The 18,490-nt window shown below is 39.9% G+C and overlaps 1 protein-coding gene across 1 annotated transcript in view; it reads right to left on the bottom strand.

Annotated features, from left to right (window-relative positions):
• LOC113678699 (dynein axonemal heavy chain 8-like) overlaps positions 1-18,490 on the bottom strand; it is a 60,809-nt gene that overhangs the window by 789 nt on the left and 41,530 nt on the right. The window contains exons 57-87 of the mRNA XM_089210049.1: positions 18,123-18,287; positions 17,445-17,671; positions 17,017-17,239; positions 14,440-14,541; positions 13,883-13,957; positions 13,036-13,203; positions 12,229-12,357; positions 12,050-12,136; positions 11,362-11,499; positions 10,884-11,011; positions 10,262-10,430; positions 9,523-9,678; positions 8,910-9,065; positions 8,262-8,351; positions 7,891-7,983; positions 7,667-7,771; positions 6,705-6,958; positions 6,170-6,360; positions 5,479-5,600; positions 4,983-5,101; positions 4,685-4,887; positions 4,504-4,577; positions 3,989-4,141; positions 3,454-3,609; positions 2,981-3,097; positions 2,794-2,895; positions 2,240-2,400; positions 1,142-1,298; positions 898-1,050; positions 446-505; positions 38-289 (exon numbers count right to left, since the gene is read on the bottom strand). Of these exons, the coding sequence (XP_089066175.1) occupies positions 38-289; positions 446-505; positions 898-1,050; positions 1,142-1,298; positions 2,240-2,400; positions 2,794-2,895; positions 2,981-3,097; positions 3,454-3,609; positions 3,989-4,141; positions 4,504-4,577; positions 4,685-4,887; positions 4,983-5,101; positions 5,479-5,600; positions 6,170-6,360; positions 6,705-6,958; positions 7,667-7,771; positions 7,891-7,983; positions 8,262-8,351; positions 8,910-9,065; positions 9,523-9,678; positions 10,262-10,430; positions 10,884-11,011; positions 11,362-11,499; positions 12,050-12,136; positions 12,229-12,357; positions 13,036-13,203; positions 13,883-13,957; positions 14,440-14,541; positions 17,017-17,239; positions 17,445-17,671; positions 18,123-18,287 (4,485 nt within the window). The remainder of the gene's footprint in view (positions 1-37; positions 290-445; positions 506-897; positions 1,051-1,141; positions 1,299-2,239; positions 2,401-2,793; positions 2,896-2,980; positions 3,098-3,453; positions 3,610-3,988; positions 4,142-4,503; positions 4,578-4,684; positions 4,888-4,982; positions 5,102-5,478; positions 5,601-6,169; positions 6,361-6,704; positions 6,959-7,666; positions 7,772-7,890; positions 7,984-8,261; positions 8,352-8,909; positions 9,066-9,522; positions 9,679-10,261; positions 10,431-10,883; positions 11,012-11,361; positions 11,500-12,049; positions 12,137-12,228; positions 12,358-13,035; positions 13,204-13,882; positions 13,958-14,439; positions 14,542-17,016; positions 17,240-17,444; positions 17,672-18,122; positions 18,288-18,490) is intronic.

The raw sequence follows: 18,490 nt of genomic DNA, 5'->3' as shown, positions 1-18,490 counted from the left end.
ATGTTATTACCAATAAATAAATACTACCGAAACCCACCGATGGAGGGGAATTTATGTCTTCCTTCATTGCCCTGATAACATCATTGTGCAATACTACAGAGTCCAAGGCCCAACCCTTGTGTGCACGCGTGACCTCCTGTCTCATTGCTGTGAGGAAGCCCTGAGGATTGAAGAAACCAGTCATCCAGAAAACACTGGGTCGGCCATTGAAAATCCATGTAGAGAATTGGTTGTTCCTCTCCAGAAACTCTGTGAACCAGAAACCCAGGGTCGATGACTCCCACGAGATCTGAAGGGAAAAAAAAGACAAATTGTGTCCGCTATCACAGAATTGATTATTCTTGAGAATGAACATGCCGTACAATGACACCGCATTCACGAAAATAGTTCAGTCAGACTTTGTCTACTATCTTCTTTATCATTCTTAAAAACGAAAACGCCCCACCTTTCTCCACAGCGCAGGAATTCTAGCATCGTACATGTTGTCTAGTGCGTCTCGTAGATTCTATTGTCAAGGATATAAAATTAGTTTCAAACACATTTTGACATCCGGACTGGGTTTTATAAGCTTTCCCTTGAGTTCAATTAGATTTAGTTTGTTTTGCTTTTCTTTTTCTTTTGTTTACTTGTCTCTGGAAAAAATAACGAACATAAAGAACAAAAATTAACAGCGACATCACTGAGCGATTTCATCGTAATTTTAAACTGATCATCCCTCTAATTTCTATTGAAACTAATGGAGTATTCGCATTCTTTAAAAAAACGGTTTCTCACTAGCACATATCGCCAATCAAATTTTTCCTTTGAATGATGATTGCGCAATTGTGCTGTTCACTGGCAAATTGGGCAGCCACTTAAAAAAAGAGCTTCGTTTAACGTTAAAAGATTCCTAAATACCTCGCTCATTATAATTGTTCCTTCTATTGCCAGCTTTAAGTCAGTCAGGGTCTGCCGTACCAAAGTGATCACTCGCTGCATACGGTCGATCTCTTGTCTCAAAAAGATGTTCATGGAAGCAAGAGCTCCCATTTTCTGCAGTCGCGCTCTCACCTGCACACAGACGAAGAATGTCAAAGCGTTTCGTCTCGCATCTCATGGAAAAGAACTCAAACTTTCACTACGATACAAACATCTTTCTTACCTCGTGTGGTACGTAATCATTCGGAAGTTTATCCAGCATGTCATCTGCTTGTCTGGTGACTACACTCTCACGAGTCTCCCCAGATCCTCCCCCTGAGTCTTTAGGTTGGATACTCATGATGGTGTCCAGAACCTCTTTAGCTGTATTGCTCTGGTATCTGAAAGGCAAGTAAAGAGGTAAAAAGACAACTGATATTAGAAAATTTGTTGAAGAAATAAACTAAGAAATGAGACCAAGTCGCAGGAAATACGACGGTAGCAGTTCTTTGTTGCAAAGGAGTGAATAGAAGTGGCGAATGAGGGTGAGGAATGTTAGCGCGGATGCTGTGGATTACGAGGGGATAAAACTACGGGTAAGTGAAAGGACATCCTAAAGCAGACCTCGAAATTACGGCAGCTCAATGGACAATGTCCTGTCAAATATAGGTTTTCTGACACTAGTCTCCAAAATCAGACACTAGCGTCAAAAATCGGACATTAGTGTCCAAAATCAGACGCTAGTGTTCAAAATTGGACACTAGCGTTCAAAATCGACACTAGTGTCCAAAATCGGACACTTGCGTCCCAAATTGAATAGTTTATCAGCTTGCTAGCTATAGTGGGTATTGATGTTTAACGGTATGCATAAATCTGAAACAACAAATTAACATTGATTTTGCCGAACGTTACGGCTATATCGCTTTTCCTGCATTGAGTTCAAGGCTCCTTGTGCAAGAAGAGGAGTGAATAGGTTTATTTTATGAAATAGGAGGGGGGAGGAAAATTTATTGAGATATTCATTACGTGATGGATATTTCTCTCGCAAAAACTGGATTGTGTCCGATAAAAAATAAGTTTGACGGGACAACCTGACATGAAATTGTTTCGAGTCTGGTAAAGATAAACTGCTGAGAGGAAATAAGCCAAACACATTTCCTGTCTACACTCTATATGCCTATTAAATTTCCTTGTTTGCCATCCGTCTTTTCACAGCCGTTCCGTTTAACGGATGAAGAGATGAATTCCCCAAATAAAAATACTGAGAGATGGCAATTGGAATGTATCATGTTGATTTGTGAATCGTAATTTGTTTGTGAAAATGAAAAGAAGATTAACTTACGTGATATCTGCATTTGGGTGCAGGCCAAACACTTGAGGCGTGTCCACAGATGGGAGAGCTTGAATAGCCTCGAAGAAATTCTCCAAACTACGACACTTAGGGATCTTGTAACCAGTGTAGAAACAGAAGTGTTCAGTGAACATGTGCTCTCCGAACCACACCTGAAACAAAACCACGACGTTAATGCAATGACATATCTCGCGGTTCCTTAATACAAGAAGGACGTTGTGGTTCACAGATTAACACCCTTGATTGCAGATCGAAAGGTAATGATGTCGTGTGTCAGGAAAGCTATGGGAGTCTCGAATAAAGACTTTTTCTTACCCCGAAAAATGTTGGCGACAATTGACTTCTAAAGTTGATGGGCCATGCTTATACATTTGCACATGTGTGGGGTTTTGTCGATCATTTAATTCCGTTTAGCCGCATATTGAACTGTTTTATCGTCGAATAGTTGTAAGAATCGAAAACCACAGGACACAAAAACGAAATTAACGAAGATCACTGACACGAAGTGGTTTGAGGAAAAAAGGAATTCTCGACAATGCTATTACCTTAGCAAATGTGTTCAACAGGCGCTTGTCATAATCATCCGTGACCCTTCCTCCGTACTGCACTTCTCCCAGCATGTACCTCACTGTATTCCAAGACACGCCCTGTACAAATGAGAAAGGACTTACAGTTAAGGTGACGTTAAAATAACGAAAAGGAGATTGTAAGTTTAAATCGCGAGCTGAGTACCTTTTTGGGATCGATATCATCCAAGTGGTTTTGGACAAACTGCACACTCGCGGCAAAATCGGCCTGATTGAACTCGTAAGGGATATTCCAGCCCAAAGGACCAAACTTACGCCTTTCCTGTTGAAATGGAATACGTCACTGACAAAATATGTTGAAAAAGAGCTTCAACCCAATAACGAACTAAGAAGCCGTATATTCAAATTATCCCCTTTAAGGCAGAGCAAAACAGCCATAGCTTTTGGAGGCTTTGACAGCAGGAGAGCGGTAAAAGAAATAATGAACGTGCAAACTCCGACAGTTTTTGTGTCGACCTCAATAGCTGGGATAAATGAGCCAACCCATATCCGTGACAGCAATGAGACATTTGCGAAAGGGTAAATGTAGTTTTTTAAACTAACAACAATACGTTATCTGCACTGCACTGGTGCAAAAAGTTTCCGGTAAGGTTTTGAGTAGAGAAACTCTCTCCTGACCTGAACGACAGTATGCAAGAAAGCAACAGCATACAGAGTTGGCTTCCACTGAGGCATGTTAGTGATATCCAACTGATCTTGAGTAATGCCAGCGTAAGTTCTCTTCAGTCCTGGTTTCACACCTTGTGGCGGCTCATTTGTAAATTTGATTGAAGACTACGAGAGAAACAGCCGTACTTAAGTTATATTCATAAATGATTCTTTGGGTTTGTGAGCAAATGGGAAAATTCTTTAACATGTGATGTGTTTTGTAACAGCTAAACGTTTAGAACAAAACATAAAGCTAGTTATTTAAGAAGAGATCAAGTCCTTCGCGACAGCAATGCTTCTTGTCTCTTGAGTATCTTGGAGCCCTCAACAACAACTCCGGCCCTATTCGCACATCTCCAGATGTCTCCTAAGCCGGGGATTCATCCTCCGTTTTACACACGAAGGCGAAATTTTCAAGAACAAGTACAAAAAAGAACTTTCAGGAAATAGAAGACAGGAAAAACTTTTCATTATTCACACTGGAAGGTATAAACCACAGCCTTACCTGCAGAAGACTGATGGGAAACTGGTTGTGTGCCTCTGTTGTGATCCAGACTCTAAAGCCCTCGTGGGAAGACTCTGAAGTAGTCACAGTCTCCAGAAGCTCATCCATGAAGTTCAATCCAAGGTGACAGTTCTGTAAGAGGACCCAGCCTCCCTACAGTTTTAAAAGAAGACCTTTATAATTTCTAAAGGTGTACCATTTGGGGAGGTAGAGCACCACCAAGCAGTTGAAACACCTTTTTACAAAAGTGACAAAATTTGGTTGCAACTAATAAACATTAGGCTACCATAACCTGGAAATTATAAAAGACACTTTCAGAGACTAACAACGAAACTTCATCATTTCAATCGCAGAAAAGCGGTAAATCTAAATGGAAAGAAGGATGGTGAACGCCAATTCTATTACCCGAAATATTTTGAATTTTCTCGGTAAATTGAGCTGTCTACATTTCCAGCCACGACAACAAAAAAGGGCACAAAAAAAATATTTTACATAGAGGGAAGAGCATAACATACCCCAGCCATAGACTGCTGAAGAAGTCTTCGGGCGTGAACTTCTTGCCCTTGGCCCATGGAGACTGCACGACACTCTACAAATACAACCATGAAACCATTCCACAAAAATTCATCTCTAACGCTAACTGCTACCCTTGAGTTCCAATGAACTTGACAATACAACAACAGACTTGTTACGTACCGATTCCCTTGCGTTTCGCCAGGTTCTCAATGGCACCTGTAGGGTCTGAGCCCATGGAGAGGAAGCAGATGAGTGGCGTTTGGGGATCACTCTCTTCCCATGTGGCTTCCAAGTTGAGAATGACGCCTTCAGCGTACCTTTCACCCATGGTGTCAGCTATGTATTTGCGGGCCTGGTGCAGCGTTCGATCTGGACACCATGACCTGCATAGGACCATTATCTTGGATTAGCATTGAGCATTCACGGTCATTTCCCACAATAAATTAGATAAATTAGAATGAATAACACCCCTTCTTACCTGACTAGTAACAGTTTCCTGAAGGTATCCAGGGAACTATCGTATCCATCAGGAATGGTGCTCTCTTCAGGTGCGTCTTTATCGAACCACTGCTTCCAGCCGGAATCGTTACGACGAACCTTAAAGATGTTGTGCATTCCTTATCAGTCTTTAATAGCGGGGGCTTTTAACAATAATGGTATAAAAGAATCTACATTTCTTAAAAATCCTTAAAAAGAATATCCATCTCAACTGATCAAATTTAAATGGTCAAATTTAAGGACGAATAAACTATTTACTTCAGGCTTAAAGAGACTTTCTTTGTTGCCATTTTTAACCCTGTTTTCTTACTATAGCCATTCAAAAGTTGTAGATAGTCTCTAAGAGATTTATTCTGCTTCATTAGGAACAGTCGTTTTCCATCTTCGTAAGAGTCACGTCAATAATCTGCAGTCTTCTTCTCCTTGGCTACCTTTACCTTCATCTCCTACCTACTTTGTTTAGCTGTCTAACACACCTGGTCTAACACTCCTGAAAACTGAGGTAACTTGCTGAGCTCAACTAAGTTCAACCATGTCATGTCCATGATCCATTTGCTGGGTTTGGGTTGTACAGCCTTAAGATCAAGAGCCGCGCCACCTTAACCAGAACAATCACATGTTATCATCCACTCTAGCGCTTAACCTTATTTTAGTTGTGTTTAACATGTTTGCGTTTTGACGACGTGACGTGACGTCATGAACTGGCTTTTAGGCCTTTTTCTCACCGCTCTTGCTTAGTTTTATACGTTTTCCCGCGCAACGAGTTACAGACTTGCTTTCCCGTGACCGGATGCATTTTCATCCGAGCTTTGCAACAGTTAAATCTCATTTACTTGACGTTTATATGTTTGGCAACGCTCACAAGTAACTTGTACAACTCTTAGGTTCTAAGTAGCTTATCGTACTCTCAGTCCTTACATCGATTTTCAACTCAATAAGTTGATAGTTTGAGAAGTTCAACTAAAAACTACTGGACAGAATTAATACAAGGTGTTATAATAATAATAATAATAATAATAATAATAATAATAATAATAATAATAATAATAATAATAATAATAATAATAATAATAATAACAATAACAATAACAATAATACAAGAACCATAATTCTGTCTAGCCCGCTTGTCTCTAACTTCCTCCTTCATTTGTTCTTCTACACGCTTACCTTTTATAAGAGTCTGGAATTCCAGCACCTTAACCTTTCCGCCTTGAATATCAATCTTGAGGGCCAGAAGCAAGGTGAACAAAAACTTGTGGTTCTCGAATAGGCCACGACATGAATACTTGAACACCTCATACGTCAGAAACTCGATGATGTTCTGAATTCTTTTAGCTGGGATCGGTGACTTTTCGGACCTATCGGTGATTGGAAAGAAAAAAAACGTCAGTCTTGTCTTTGTTCAACTATGACCTCCCTCTCTGTTAAATAAACACATCACCATAACCTTATTATTTCAAAATTCCAAATTATTTCTTTAACATGAATCTTTTTACATGAATTTCCTCTTTTTTCACTGAAGTCTAAAACGAAACACGTGTCTCTGTCGCTCCTCCTTAGGTTGGCTGTGTCAGTAAGTCTTCTGATGATTTCAGCATTCAGAGACCACTGTTTATCTGGGTGAAAGACGATCACAAAGATTAACCTGATTGAAGTTGAGAATTACAGTGCCCTTAATCTTACGAGTAATCACATCACTAACCTTGCCATGGACAAATCAAAGATCCCCAAGAACTGTTTCAGCGAAGTCTGGTACATAACATTCACCATACTCATCTCAACAATCAAAAAGTATAGAATGGAGCCGCGCGTAGCTACAGGACGAAACTCCTCACGAGCTAAGTTGATCTTGACTTCTGTCTCAGCAGCCACAGCAAGCTTCTCACTCACTTCCTCTGCTGTCTCTTTGGTGGTCTTTAGTACAGCTACCAGAGATTCGTCCTCAACTAACGAGCCCTATGGGAAAAAAAACTGCCAGATCAAATAATTTTTAAATGTACTAGACAGGAGCAACTTTTTCTCCATATCACCGCATTACATACTCGACAGGGTCGTTATGGCTCTCGGTGGGAGGAGATGGGGAGAAGGGCAGGGACGGCGCGGTACTGAGAGCGCTTGCCGTCTGTAACTGTGGCTTGTATTCAATTCTGGACCCTTGCATCCAGTGCGTATTGGTCAATATTGTTCTCGATTCTAATCCTTTCCCCGGCGTTTTCTCTCATATTCACCAAAGGTAACAGTCTAAATTACAAATCCCTTTGGAAACAATGAGAGAGGAGCCACTTTGCGCACACTCCACTACTAAAATTCAAGTTGCTACTAATTTTCAATTTTCCCTCCTAAAGGACCCGTTGTTAATATAAGATATAAAGACCCTCGAAAAACCACAGAAAACTATATAATCATGACCGAAACTGAGGCAATCCCAGAAATATCACGATTCGAGACAGATCATTCCACAGGTAAATGGGTTGGGAAATGACAATTAAAAAGAATTCTGTTGATTAGGAGTAACGAGTTAATAACACCAAACACTTTAACAAAATGATTTGTTAAGCAGTCTTCAGCAGTTCGAAGTACTTTTGTTTGCAAAGTGGTAGAAGAGCGTAAGTGATTCCGAATAAATTCTTTTATAACGTAACATTACACAGGAAACCAACTGACCTGAGTACTTGTCAGTCTGAACAACAAGTTATCCTCAAGCTCCTTCATTTTTCTTTTGTTTGACGTAACGTCCTCCATCAGTTTCACTCGCTCTGCTTCTAGTTCCTAGATTCAAAAGAACATTGGAAAACAGGCTGAAGAGATTAGAGAAGACTACAAAAGAACCTGAAACGTAAAAATGACATGCTCAATGGTGGTATTAAGCCATACGTCGCGCGGTTTACCTCTTTTTCTGTGTTGATAACTCTGCCGAGAAGCTGTTCTTCCAAGCCTTTCATTGTCACCGTGAAGTCAATAATGGCTGTTCGTGCACTGACCTAAAAGAGAGAGACAAGAGTCCTATTCCAAGCTTAAAATAACGAATTTACAGTTGGTTCAGGCGCCAGCGTGCGTTCGTCGAAATGTGAAGTTTGCAGGTTTTAATAACCTGAAAAAACGCACAAGAGTTGGCAGACTTTACAATGCGCACAATCAGGTCATTAAGGTATAGACTAACATTACAAAGCACGTTTAAACAATTGAATTTGGCTTCGCGAATCAACTGGCTGTGACGGAGGTATAAGACTGGTTGTTTACTGGTTTAATCTGTACGTACCTCAGGAGTGTATGACGGGTTTCCCAGTTTTGTCGTGATGTACATTCTGAAACCGCTCATAACATCACATTCTTTATCCCCCACTTTGACCTAGGAAATGGAAACGAAAAGATATTTACCAACGAGTTTGTTACATTAAAAAAGTTTTATCGTGCTGCGCAAGCAAGACTCGACCAAAAAAGCCTTACAATTAACAGTGATCATGTTGTAGAAAAAGAGCCAAGAAACTACAGTTCTCATATTTCCAAGTTCGAAAATGCGGAAATTGCTCTCCGCTTATGGCGTGGGCTGCCTCGCAGAAGTAGCGCGCGCTCTTTTTCTTTGCGCGTGCTTTAAATTGTATAAGATTGTGTCGTCATCATTTACTGACCGTTACTTGTCTTTTAAACACTTGAATGCTCTGAAGCGTTTTGAGAACCGGTCCACGCTTGACTCAAACAAAGACGTTGCTTCTTGGTATATAAGGTAAGCCATAAAATTTTCCACAGTGAACGTATTTATCTTAAACACGTTCATCGCAATTATTACTCCGCGGCACTTGTAACTAAGGTTATCAAAGTCGTCTTAATTTAGCTAAAACATATCTCATCTTGCTGGGTTTTCCTTACCAGTTCGGATGATTTTCTCTACACAAAAAAGTTTTCGAACCTTATACGTAGAACCAGACTTGATAAAGTTCTTCTCGAGCACATTATCCAAAGCAGGGTCCAACTCCTCTCCGACGTCCTCAATGAGAAGGGGCCTCCCAAGAGACAAAGAGTCTTCTAGGTGATTTCGGAAGTACTTGTGGTTGAGAGATGTCACCTAGTAAAAGCAGATTAAAAACCCTTTGAGAATAAAGATCTAATACCTTTGTCAGTTAGAGAAACATTCCATGAGAGTGACACTGTTGGGTAAACTGGCAGCTTTAATGGCAATATGAATATTTTGTAGTGGACATTTTAACCTCATTTTTAGTCAGAAGAAACTCTTGAAAAGCAGCTTCAGACTGCATAAATCAATATAATGAGCCTTAAGCGTAAAAAATTCCACTTCATGTCCATTCTCGAACTTGCCTTTGTTGGGTGTATAACCCAGACAGATAATTACACATGATCATTAAAATTGTTATCGTGTTCTTTAAGCTCCTCCACGGAATTAATTTCTTGAGTACCAGAATTTCTGCACGTGCTAAACGTTTAGAAAAGTCTTGAACTTTGAGTATACTTCTGATATCATACTATACTATAAACCTCTGAGAAATTTAACAATTTTCCCGCACCTGCAATTCATTTTCTTTCTCTCTACTCATGATCCAAGCCTTGCCTTGTGTTTGCGGGTCAATAAGAAGAGGATATCTCGTTGCCTTGGTAACAATGATACCATTCTGAATAGAGAGCTCGTCGCTAGGTAACCCGTGAAGATTCCACTCACCAATCTGTAAAGAGGAGCCTGGCTTACAAACTCATTAAATAACATAATAATCGATGCCCACAAAGGTTAAGAAAGATTCTCATTTGACTCCTTTCCACCAAAAAGAAATAATCTCGACCACCTTCGAGTGCATAAACAACAAATTTCAAATACAGCCAAGGGACTCTCAAAATATTACTCTTCAAGGAATATTACAACGCCTAATATGAAATGTGTCGTTTCAATCCAATCAAGTCTCCTCCATCTTAAGTCAATTTTTCTAGTATTTTATTTTTGGCTTGTTGTTCTTGTCTGTTCTTTTTCTTCCTTGGAAAATTTTCATTTTCAGTCATCGAAATAGAGCGAAATACATGGATCGCGATAAGGATTTACAAACAAAGGAGACTAAGTTGTGATTGATCTTGCATACTTTGTACTTATCCTGATGGTCGTACAGTTATATACGCGATATTTTAAACCGATATGGGAGCAAGGTGAACCAATCCCAAAGCAGATCCGTATTGCTGGAAGACAAACTTTTGAAACTCGATGTATCAGATCGTTTGAACTCGATTAGTACACACTCGAAAAACAATTTCACCACACACCGTAGCGGCATCTGTTAGCATATTGATGAGATTCAGATTTTCTGAGAAGGGGATCTTGTTCTTCGTCATTTCCTTCTCCCACCTGCTCAGCAATAGGTTACGGAAGTTTTGGTTAAACGGTCCTAAGTATGAAAGGAAGCCTGTGGCCAGCAACACATCTCCAACGAGCCTAGAAGTAAATAAACCGACAAACATTCATTCCAACACGTTATTATATTTAACACATATTCATCAAATATCAAAGGATTTTTCTGCACGGTCAAAGATTATTTACGAACGTTTACGTGGTAGACAAAGAAAGATGTGCAAATTACATCTAAATTCTTCAAATCAAATGACAGCAACACAAGTACCTTATATTCGGGAGTTATTTTTCATTGAGTATAGTGAAGCCAATTATATTGATCGCTACAAAAATCTGAGCAAAGCCGGTAAATATCACAAATAGCTGCACTTACTTTACAGTTAAACCAAGCGCAGGGAAATAAAATTAAGTGATCACGTGCTTATGGATTTTAGTTTTGCAACTGATTGGTTGAGAATGTGGCGTGAGTTTTCTAGGCCAATCATAAACGTCATGAAGTAGAATCAATACAACAAATCTGCTTCCCGATTGTCTTACCTGCCAATTTGATCCTGAAACTCTTTACTCTGTTGAGTCCACCGAACCTTCTCACCTCCCAAGCCTGTAATGAGCGCAGAAGCAGCTTGCATTTTGTTCTTACATGATTCAGCATCGTCAAGCAACTCCTGTCGTAGTAATAAAAAACCATTTTCAGAGGACATTTCAAGGATAAACTTCTTTTAAAAGCATCTATCTGGAGTAGTGTTCTGTCAATTATTCCATCACATCTTGATCGCTTTTTCTGCTGGTTCTGACATTTACTTTTCAGTTAATTTCTCCACACAGTAATTGAAACGACTAGCAGCACCTTGCAGAGACGAAATTGGAGACCTGCACGGAGCCCCATGATTGTAGATTAGTCTAATGTCAACACAGGAAACCGGGATGTGCTCCAGTCGTTCCACATAGCGATAGGCTCTAAACCAAATACCTAGAAGAATATTTTAAAATACACTTTAGCAGACGCCGTTGTCACCTGTTTCTCCCTGACAGCGGCATCGTACATTGCTTGCACTTTGTCCAGTTCCCGCTGCTTATCATCCAATTGAGCCTGTGCACTGTTCAGTTCAGCGGCAGCCACTTTGAGTCTTGCCTCCTGTACGACGAGATTAGCCTGGAAAAAACAGACACAATTAAAGAAATAACCCATTAAAAAAATAAATGCAAATGTTTCCTTCATTCCCTTCCAATGGCATGCTTTTGTTTGCCAGCGTGACGTGGTGCTTTCAAATATTTGTCTATACAGGAAACTTGTGTGAGTTTTGTTTTTTTGTTTTTCCTGATGGCGCGAATCTAAATTGTGAGTCATATCAAGTCTCTTAAATCTAGTCACCGATCAGTGCCTAATGAGGGGACTCCAGTTGTGAGTTAATGCTCATGTGCAATTTAATAACCATAAAGCTTTTAGTGAGATAAACCAACTCTCTTGGATGCAGCCACTCAACTAGGCGGCTCCTCTCTCTTCTTGTGGCTCTTTCCTTCTTCTCTTCTCGTACAGCTTAGTTGGAATAATAAGCCATTCATCTTCAGAACTTCTTTACGCGGAATGACCGTAGTACCTGTGTACCATTTCACTGCCTTGGGTCATTAATAAAGGCATTGAAGACAGTCTGCATAACAACAATAAAGGATCTAATATCTCCTTTTGCCCCTCCATAGCTTACCTTCAGAGGTAAAACCTCTTTGTTCACTTCATAGAAAAAAGCCATCGCACATGTCCACGAACACAATCCTGCCACATTGCCACAAACCTTTAAAAGAAAAACAGAGGAACGGAAAGTGAGTATTAAAAGGAAGCCCTGGACATTTCTGTAAAGCATTATTTACGACCAAAATGACAAACCTTTTTAGCAGTTTCTAAATTGTAGTCTTCCATCGAAAGGTAGGGTTGAAGTAATTCAACAGCTTCCTCGTTGATTGTGTCTTTTGGAAAGTTTACTAAATTTTGAAGGAATCCTCCCTGACTCATAAGCTATACGAAAATTTGATACATTAGTGTTCATTCACTGTAACATAATAAAAAGTAAAAAGTCAAATAATAATAATATTAATCATCATTAAAATAATAACGATAAAAATAATAATGGTAACGAAAATAATAATTATAATAATAACTACGATAGTAATGATAATAATAAAAACAAGCTCTCTGTAAATTTCCCCTGTCACTTTGCTCAGCTTTAAGAAATCTCCAAATGACAAAATGTCAGCTTTCTTTTGATTTACTTCTTTTATTCAAGCCAGGACGCGGCCATGAGGTAAATTATCTTTTTCTTGTAAGATTGCATGGCGATCTGTGGCGAACTATTACTCTTATCTTCTTTTTTTGCATTAAGATTTTAGCACTTTTCTTTCTGTAAAAGAAATATAGATCAATACTAGAGCATAATTAGGAACAAACATAGAAATTCGAATCAGGTAAATCCAATCATAAGGCTCTTTCAACGAATTACTAACAAGTTGCTACAGGTCCAGATCGAGCATCCAATCGCTTCATGTTTTTAATATTGAATAGATTCAGTCAATAGGTGACCTTTAAGACAGAAGATTACCTCATTCCGAGTTACGATTTAATAACATATATGGCGAGGATAGTTGCAAAACCTAAACAATGTCTCACATCGTAGAGAGTAAATATGAATGGTGTCACCTTAAGAGATTCACTCCAACTGGGTGTAAGACACTGCCTCTCTGCATCATAGATAAATGGGGACACTGTACGTCTGAAGAGAAGTAACACACAGTCCATGATGCGCATGATCAAATGAGGTGGTTTGGCCAGTTTACGAACAGTAGATATGTCAGCAGCTTTGATAGTCTGGCGAGACAACAAATTAGTTACCATAGATAAGGAGCTTGAATTGCAGTTCGTTCCTGGAATTTTACTTGTCGTAAGGCAAAACAATAGGCTATAGAATAGGCAGTAAAACAAGCGCAAAACCACAAACGTGATAAAATACCACACCGAAATACCCATAAAATGTAATTCAAAACGGGTTTTAAATCGTAAAATTCCACCGAAGTACCCACAATATGTAAAATTTGAATTGGATGTAAAGTTATATTTTATAGGCATCAAACAATACTTTCGGCCAACCCTGTAACTATGTAGCAGTAAACTGGAATAATAAGCTCCAGTAAAATCCACTTTACAAGGATTGAAGAGTGTGTAAGACATAGGGCGTAGGAAGAGAAATGGTTAGTGGCTGAATTAGTGAGAACAAATTCAATTAGTGTATGGCAAACCTAAAGAGCAGAAGGTCCTGTAAAATTAAAAATGTAACCGGTTGAGTCACGTGACACATCTTAAAGTTGTTCCGCCAAACCTCCCAGATACCGCTATTGGTGTTTCATAAGAAATTATAAGGTCATAACGAATAGGAAGTCAGACAAGATCGTTTTTAAGGAACGAAGGACGGACATATTACAGAGGATAATGACGGAGTTCTGCCTTAATTAGCCTGAATACAAATTAACCACGCTCCATTTGCACCAACCTGTAGGGCTGACTCAGCTTCCTCCAGAGCTGGCTTGGCTGCTGACAGCTTCTTTTCCGCAACAGCTTTATCAGCCTAATTAAAAACGTTGCACTCATTTTGTTTTCAATAATAACCTTTCACCGGCGACATACCTGACAATTTTTTCGCTAATCGCTGCGATCGACGTTTAAAATCGCCGATATCTGGCATGTGAGATATAATATAGGCTATAAAATACGTGTGTCGCCAACTTTAAGACTGCCCGCTCGCTCACGGCTTGAATATGGGATTTTTTTTTGGCAAAGGGCCATGCAAACTTCACAAGGTATTATCCAAGGTATACTTGCAATTGAAAAAAAAAAGGAAAGGACATTCATATTAATGATGAGAACTAGATTGAAATTTACCATCGCTATGACATTCTACAGCGCCAAATTTCCAAACGTTTTCATTCCAAGTGATAAGGATCCACATCAGCAGTAAATGTTTACTCCGGCCAAAAGATCGACATTCGATCGAAAATGAGCAAATAAAGCCAACAACCTTGACTAACACAGACTAAATCAGGCACTTGCCTCAATTTCATCCACGATCGCTTGAGCTTTGTCTTTCACTTTCTGTACCGAGGCTTTAACTTTCTCGGCGGCTTGAGCACTAACGGTCACCTCCGCCAGTACCTAGGTAAATCGCATGAATACCCCATGACTGCAGTGACACAATAAGGCAAAGAGCAATACTTCAAAAACCAGTTATTTTGGCTATGCATTTTTTACTCGTTAAAGAATCGATGAAAATCGCAAAGGCATAACGGAAGAAGTTAATCATTTACTGAGAGCGTTGGGCAAAGAAACGAAGTAGCGCTAAGCCTCAGCCAGTTATGATTTCGCGATAAGATACGCCATTCAGCCGAACTACCAAGAACTCGCTGGGAAGCCAGGCAACGACGAAAGCTTATACATGACATTCGTCTTGTAAAGTATTACAATATACGATATAAAAAACGTCCAGTGCAGAATGAGAAAGAAGATACATTTTACGCTCGGTCAGCTTACAGGCCGGTTATTTACACGAGGTTTAACCCAAACCACGGTTTTACGCAATCAGTGGGCCTCAGGTTTTCTCTACAAGAAGAGCTGATTTAATTTTATAAATTTCCTTCCACTGTTAGCTTTCGGTCCTCTTTACACTGTTCACAAAAATAAATTTTCAGATGAAAGATTCAGCTCAGTGACGATTGTTTAGGACGAGGTTTGGTTAAACAGTGGCTAAACTATGTATAGCTAACCGGCCCTACCAGTTTGGAGAATCTGCAACTTAGCTTCAGCCCCAAAAAATTATACAGTTTGAGCCAAACCCGTACAATTTTCGAATTCGCAATCGGTATGACCAAGTCGACAATCACATCTACACGACAACACTTAAGGAATAGTGTGATAAGAATACATGAAAGTCATATATTTGTACTGCGGAAAATACATTTTAAGCAAATGAAGATCATCGCAGTATGTACTCAACTTAAGCAGTTGAGAAATAAGGCCTGAAAAAAATTCAGGCCTGAACGGGAATCGAACCCATGACCTCTGCGATACCGGTGCAGCGCTCTAACCAACTGAGCTATCAAGCCAACTGGGAGCTGGTCAATTGTGAGTTCGTTATATACCCGTAGATGGAGAAGAGTGTGATAAGAATACATGAAAGTCATATATTTGTACTGCGGAAAATACATTTTAAGCAAATGAAGATCATCGCAGTATGTACTCAACTTAAGCAGTTGAGAAATAAGGCCTGAAAAAAATTCAGGCCTGAACGGGAATCGAACCCATGACCTCTGCGATACCGGTGCAGCGCTCTAACCAACTGAGCTATCAAGCCAACTGGGAGCTGGTCAATTGTGAGTTCGTTATATACCCGTAGATGGAGAAGAGTGTGATAAGAATACATGAAAGTCATATATTTGTACTGCGGAAAATACATTTTAAGCAAATGAAGATCATCGCAGTATGTACTCAACTTAAGCAGTTGAGAAATAAGGCCTGAAAAAAATTCAGGCCTGAACGGGAATCGAACCCATGACCTCTGCGATACCGGTGCAGCGCTCTAACCAACTGAGCTATCAAGCCAACTGGGAGCTGGTCAATTGTGAGTTCGTTATATACCCGTAGATGGAGAAGAGTGTGATAAGAATACATGAAAGTCATATATTTGTACTGCGGAAAATACATTTTAAGCAAGATAGATTTATCAGATAGCTCAGTTGGTTAGAGCGCTGCACCGGTATCGCAGAGGTCATGGGTTCGATTCCCGTTCAGGCCTGAATTTTTTTCAGGCCTTATTTCTTAACTGCTTAAGTTGAGTACATACTGCGATGATCTTCATTTGCTTAAAATGTATTTTCCGCAGTACAAATATATGACTTTCATGTATTCTTATCACACTCTTCTCCATCTACGGGTATATAACGAACTCACAATTGACCAGCTCCCAGTTGGCTTGATAGCTCAGTTGGTTAGAGCGCTGCACCGGTATCGCAGAGGTCATGGGTTCGATTCCCGTTCAGGCCTGAATTTTTTTCAGGCCTTATTTCTCAACTGCTTAAGTTGAGTACATACTGCGATGATCTTCATTTGCTTAAAATGTATTTTCCGCAGTACAAATATATGACTTTCATGTATTCTTATCACACTCTTCTCCATCTACGGGTATATAACGAACTCACAATTGACCAGCTCCCAGTTGGCTTGATAGCTCAGTTGGTTAGAGCGCTGCACCGGTATCGCAGAGGTCATGGGTTCGATTCCCGTTCAGGCCTGAATTTTTTTTCAGGCCTTATTTCTCAACTGCTTAAGTTGAGTACATACTGCGATGATCTTCATTTGCTTAAAATGTATTTTCCGCAGTACAAATATATGACTTTCATGTATTCTTATCACACTCTTCTCCATCTACGGGTATATAACGAACTCACAATTGACCAGCTCCCAGTTGGCTTGATAGCTCAGTTGGTTAGAGCGCTGCACCGGTATCGCAGAGGTCATGGGTTCGATTCCCGTTCAGGCCTGAATTTTTTTCAGGCCTTATTTCTCAACTGCTTAAGTTGAGTACATACTGCGATGATCTTCATTTGCTTAAAAACTTAAGGAATAATTATATACTTTGTCAGCCTTGACTGAGGCAGCGGCGAGTTCCTTCTCTTTCACAACTAGCTCCTTTGCCAGCTCCGCCACTGAGGCACTGGCTTCAACCAGTTTATCAAGTCCAGTGTTCATACGGTTCGCAAGTTCGCCAATCTGTGATCTCTTCTCGGCGTAGATGGTTTTGTACCCGTCCACAAATGACAGGTACGATTTGGGAGTCACGTGTGTTTGACGACGGAACCTGGAAAGTGGCATAAGCAAATAAGAGATGAGACAAAAAGTTTCTTCATATCAGAACTAGTGTTAGAAATTTAAAGCCGGTTATTTGAACTTTGAGGAAGTATGTTGAAAATAAATCAACTATGAGTATCCATACCTCTGAGTCATAAAGTGACTCATAAGTTGGAAAATAAACGCAGTAGCAATACATTTTGACATTTCCTTGCCTTTCAAAATACTCGACGCAGGCCTCAGCCACTCCATCATGGAAGGTTCCCATGGTCTGCACCACACTATTCTTAATAGCCGCCGTGCACGTGATGTCGAACTTGGACAAGAAGTAGTCTGCCACTGCAATCAATGCATCCTTTGGCCAGCGGGTAAACCAGTCCATGGTACAACCACTGATCAAGCCGGGAAACTTCAAAGAGCGGTTTCGAAATTTCTCTCCAACCTGCAGTAAAATTTAATAGAGTACGAAATCGAGAGCTACTGAAAAACGCCAATTTGAAAATAAGACGCAACAAATACTCTTAAAGGTAATCAAAATTAAGAAATGAAAGGGAGCCGCTTTGACATTCTCTCACCCAGTTTAGGAGTGTGGTGAGGTATGGTAAACGATGGTTGAAATTGAGGACCACTGAAAGTATCTATTTCTCGTAATCATCGCTCCGTTGTTGTGTATTGAGATACCGATCTGCTACTGTTCTACAATAAACACTTTTTAAGGGTTGAAAGTCGAACAATGCCAGAGAGGTACAAGTTACAATTTCTACCGAGTCTTACAAATGAGTCTCCTACATTACACTGTTGAAGTGCAGCAAGCCAATAAGAGCCCTAAATTATTCCCGACGCTGCACCCCGTTTTTTTTAGGGACTTTAAGGAATAAGTGAGTAAAACCTACGGGTGAAAAACATAAAACCACATGCAGATTCTTTCTGGAGCGCGAGATGAAATAGCTGTACAAGTTATCATTGGTTGGTGGAACTCGCGGCATCTCCTTCTTCATGACTCCGATGAGACCTTGAGTTATTTCGTCCAGCTCGTCACGAGCAAATAAGTTAGATACCTGACGATAGAAGAAATCATTGATGAAGCCGCATTTACGTTGGAAGTTATTCCTAAAGGTGTAGATTGAAAAATGTGACAAGTTTTTCCTTAAAACGTCCTCTATTCTACAGCCTGACTAGCCTCTATTGTAAAAAGGAGACTTGTCCGGGACTGGTATAAATCAGTTCCATACAATGACAATTACCAAGGAAATTATTAAAG

Source organism: Pocillopora damicornis, chromosome 6, assembly GCF_964200805.1.
Source record: "Pocillopora damicornis chromosome 6, jaPocDami1.2, whole genome shotgun sequence".
Classification (NCBI taxonomy): domain Eukaryota; kingdom Metazoa; phylum Cnidaria; class Anthozoa; order Scleractinia; family Pocilloporidae; genus Pocillopora; species Pocillopora damicornis.
The sequence above is the reverse complement of the archived record's forward strand: the minus strand, read 5'-3'. Positions and strand labels throughout refer to the sequence as shown.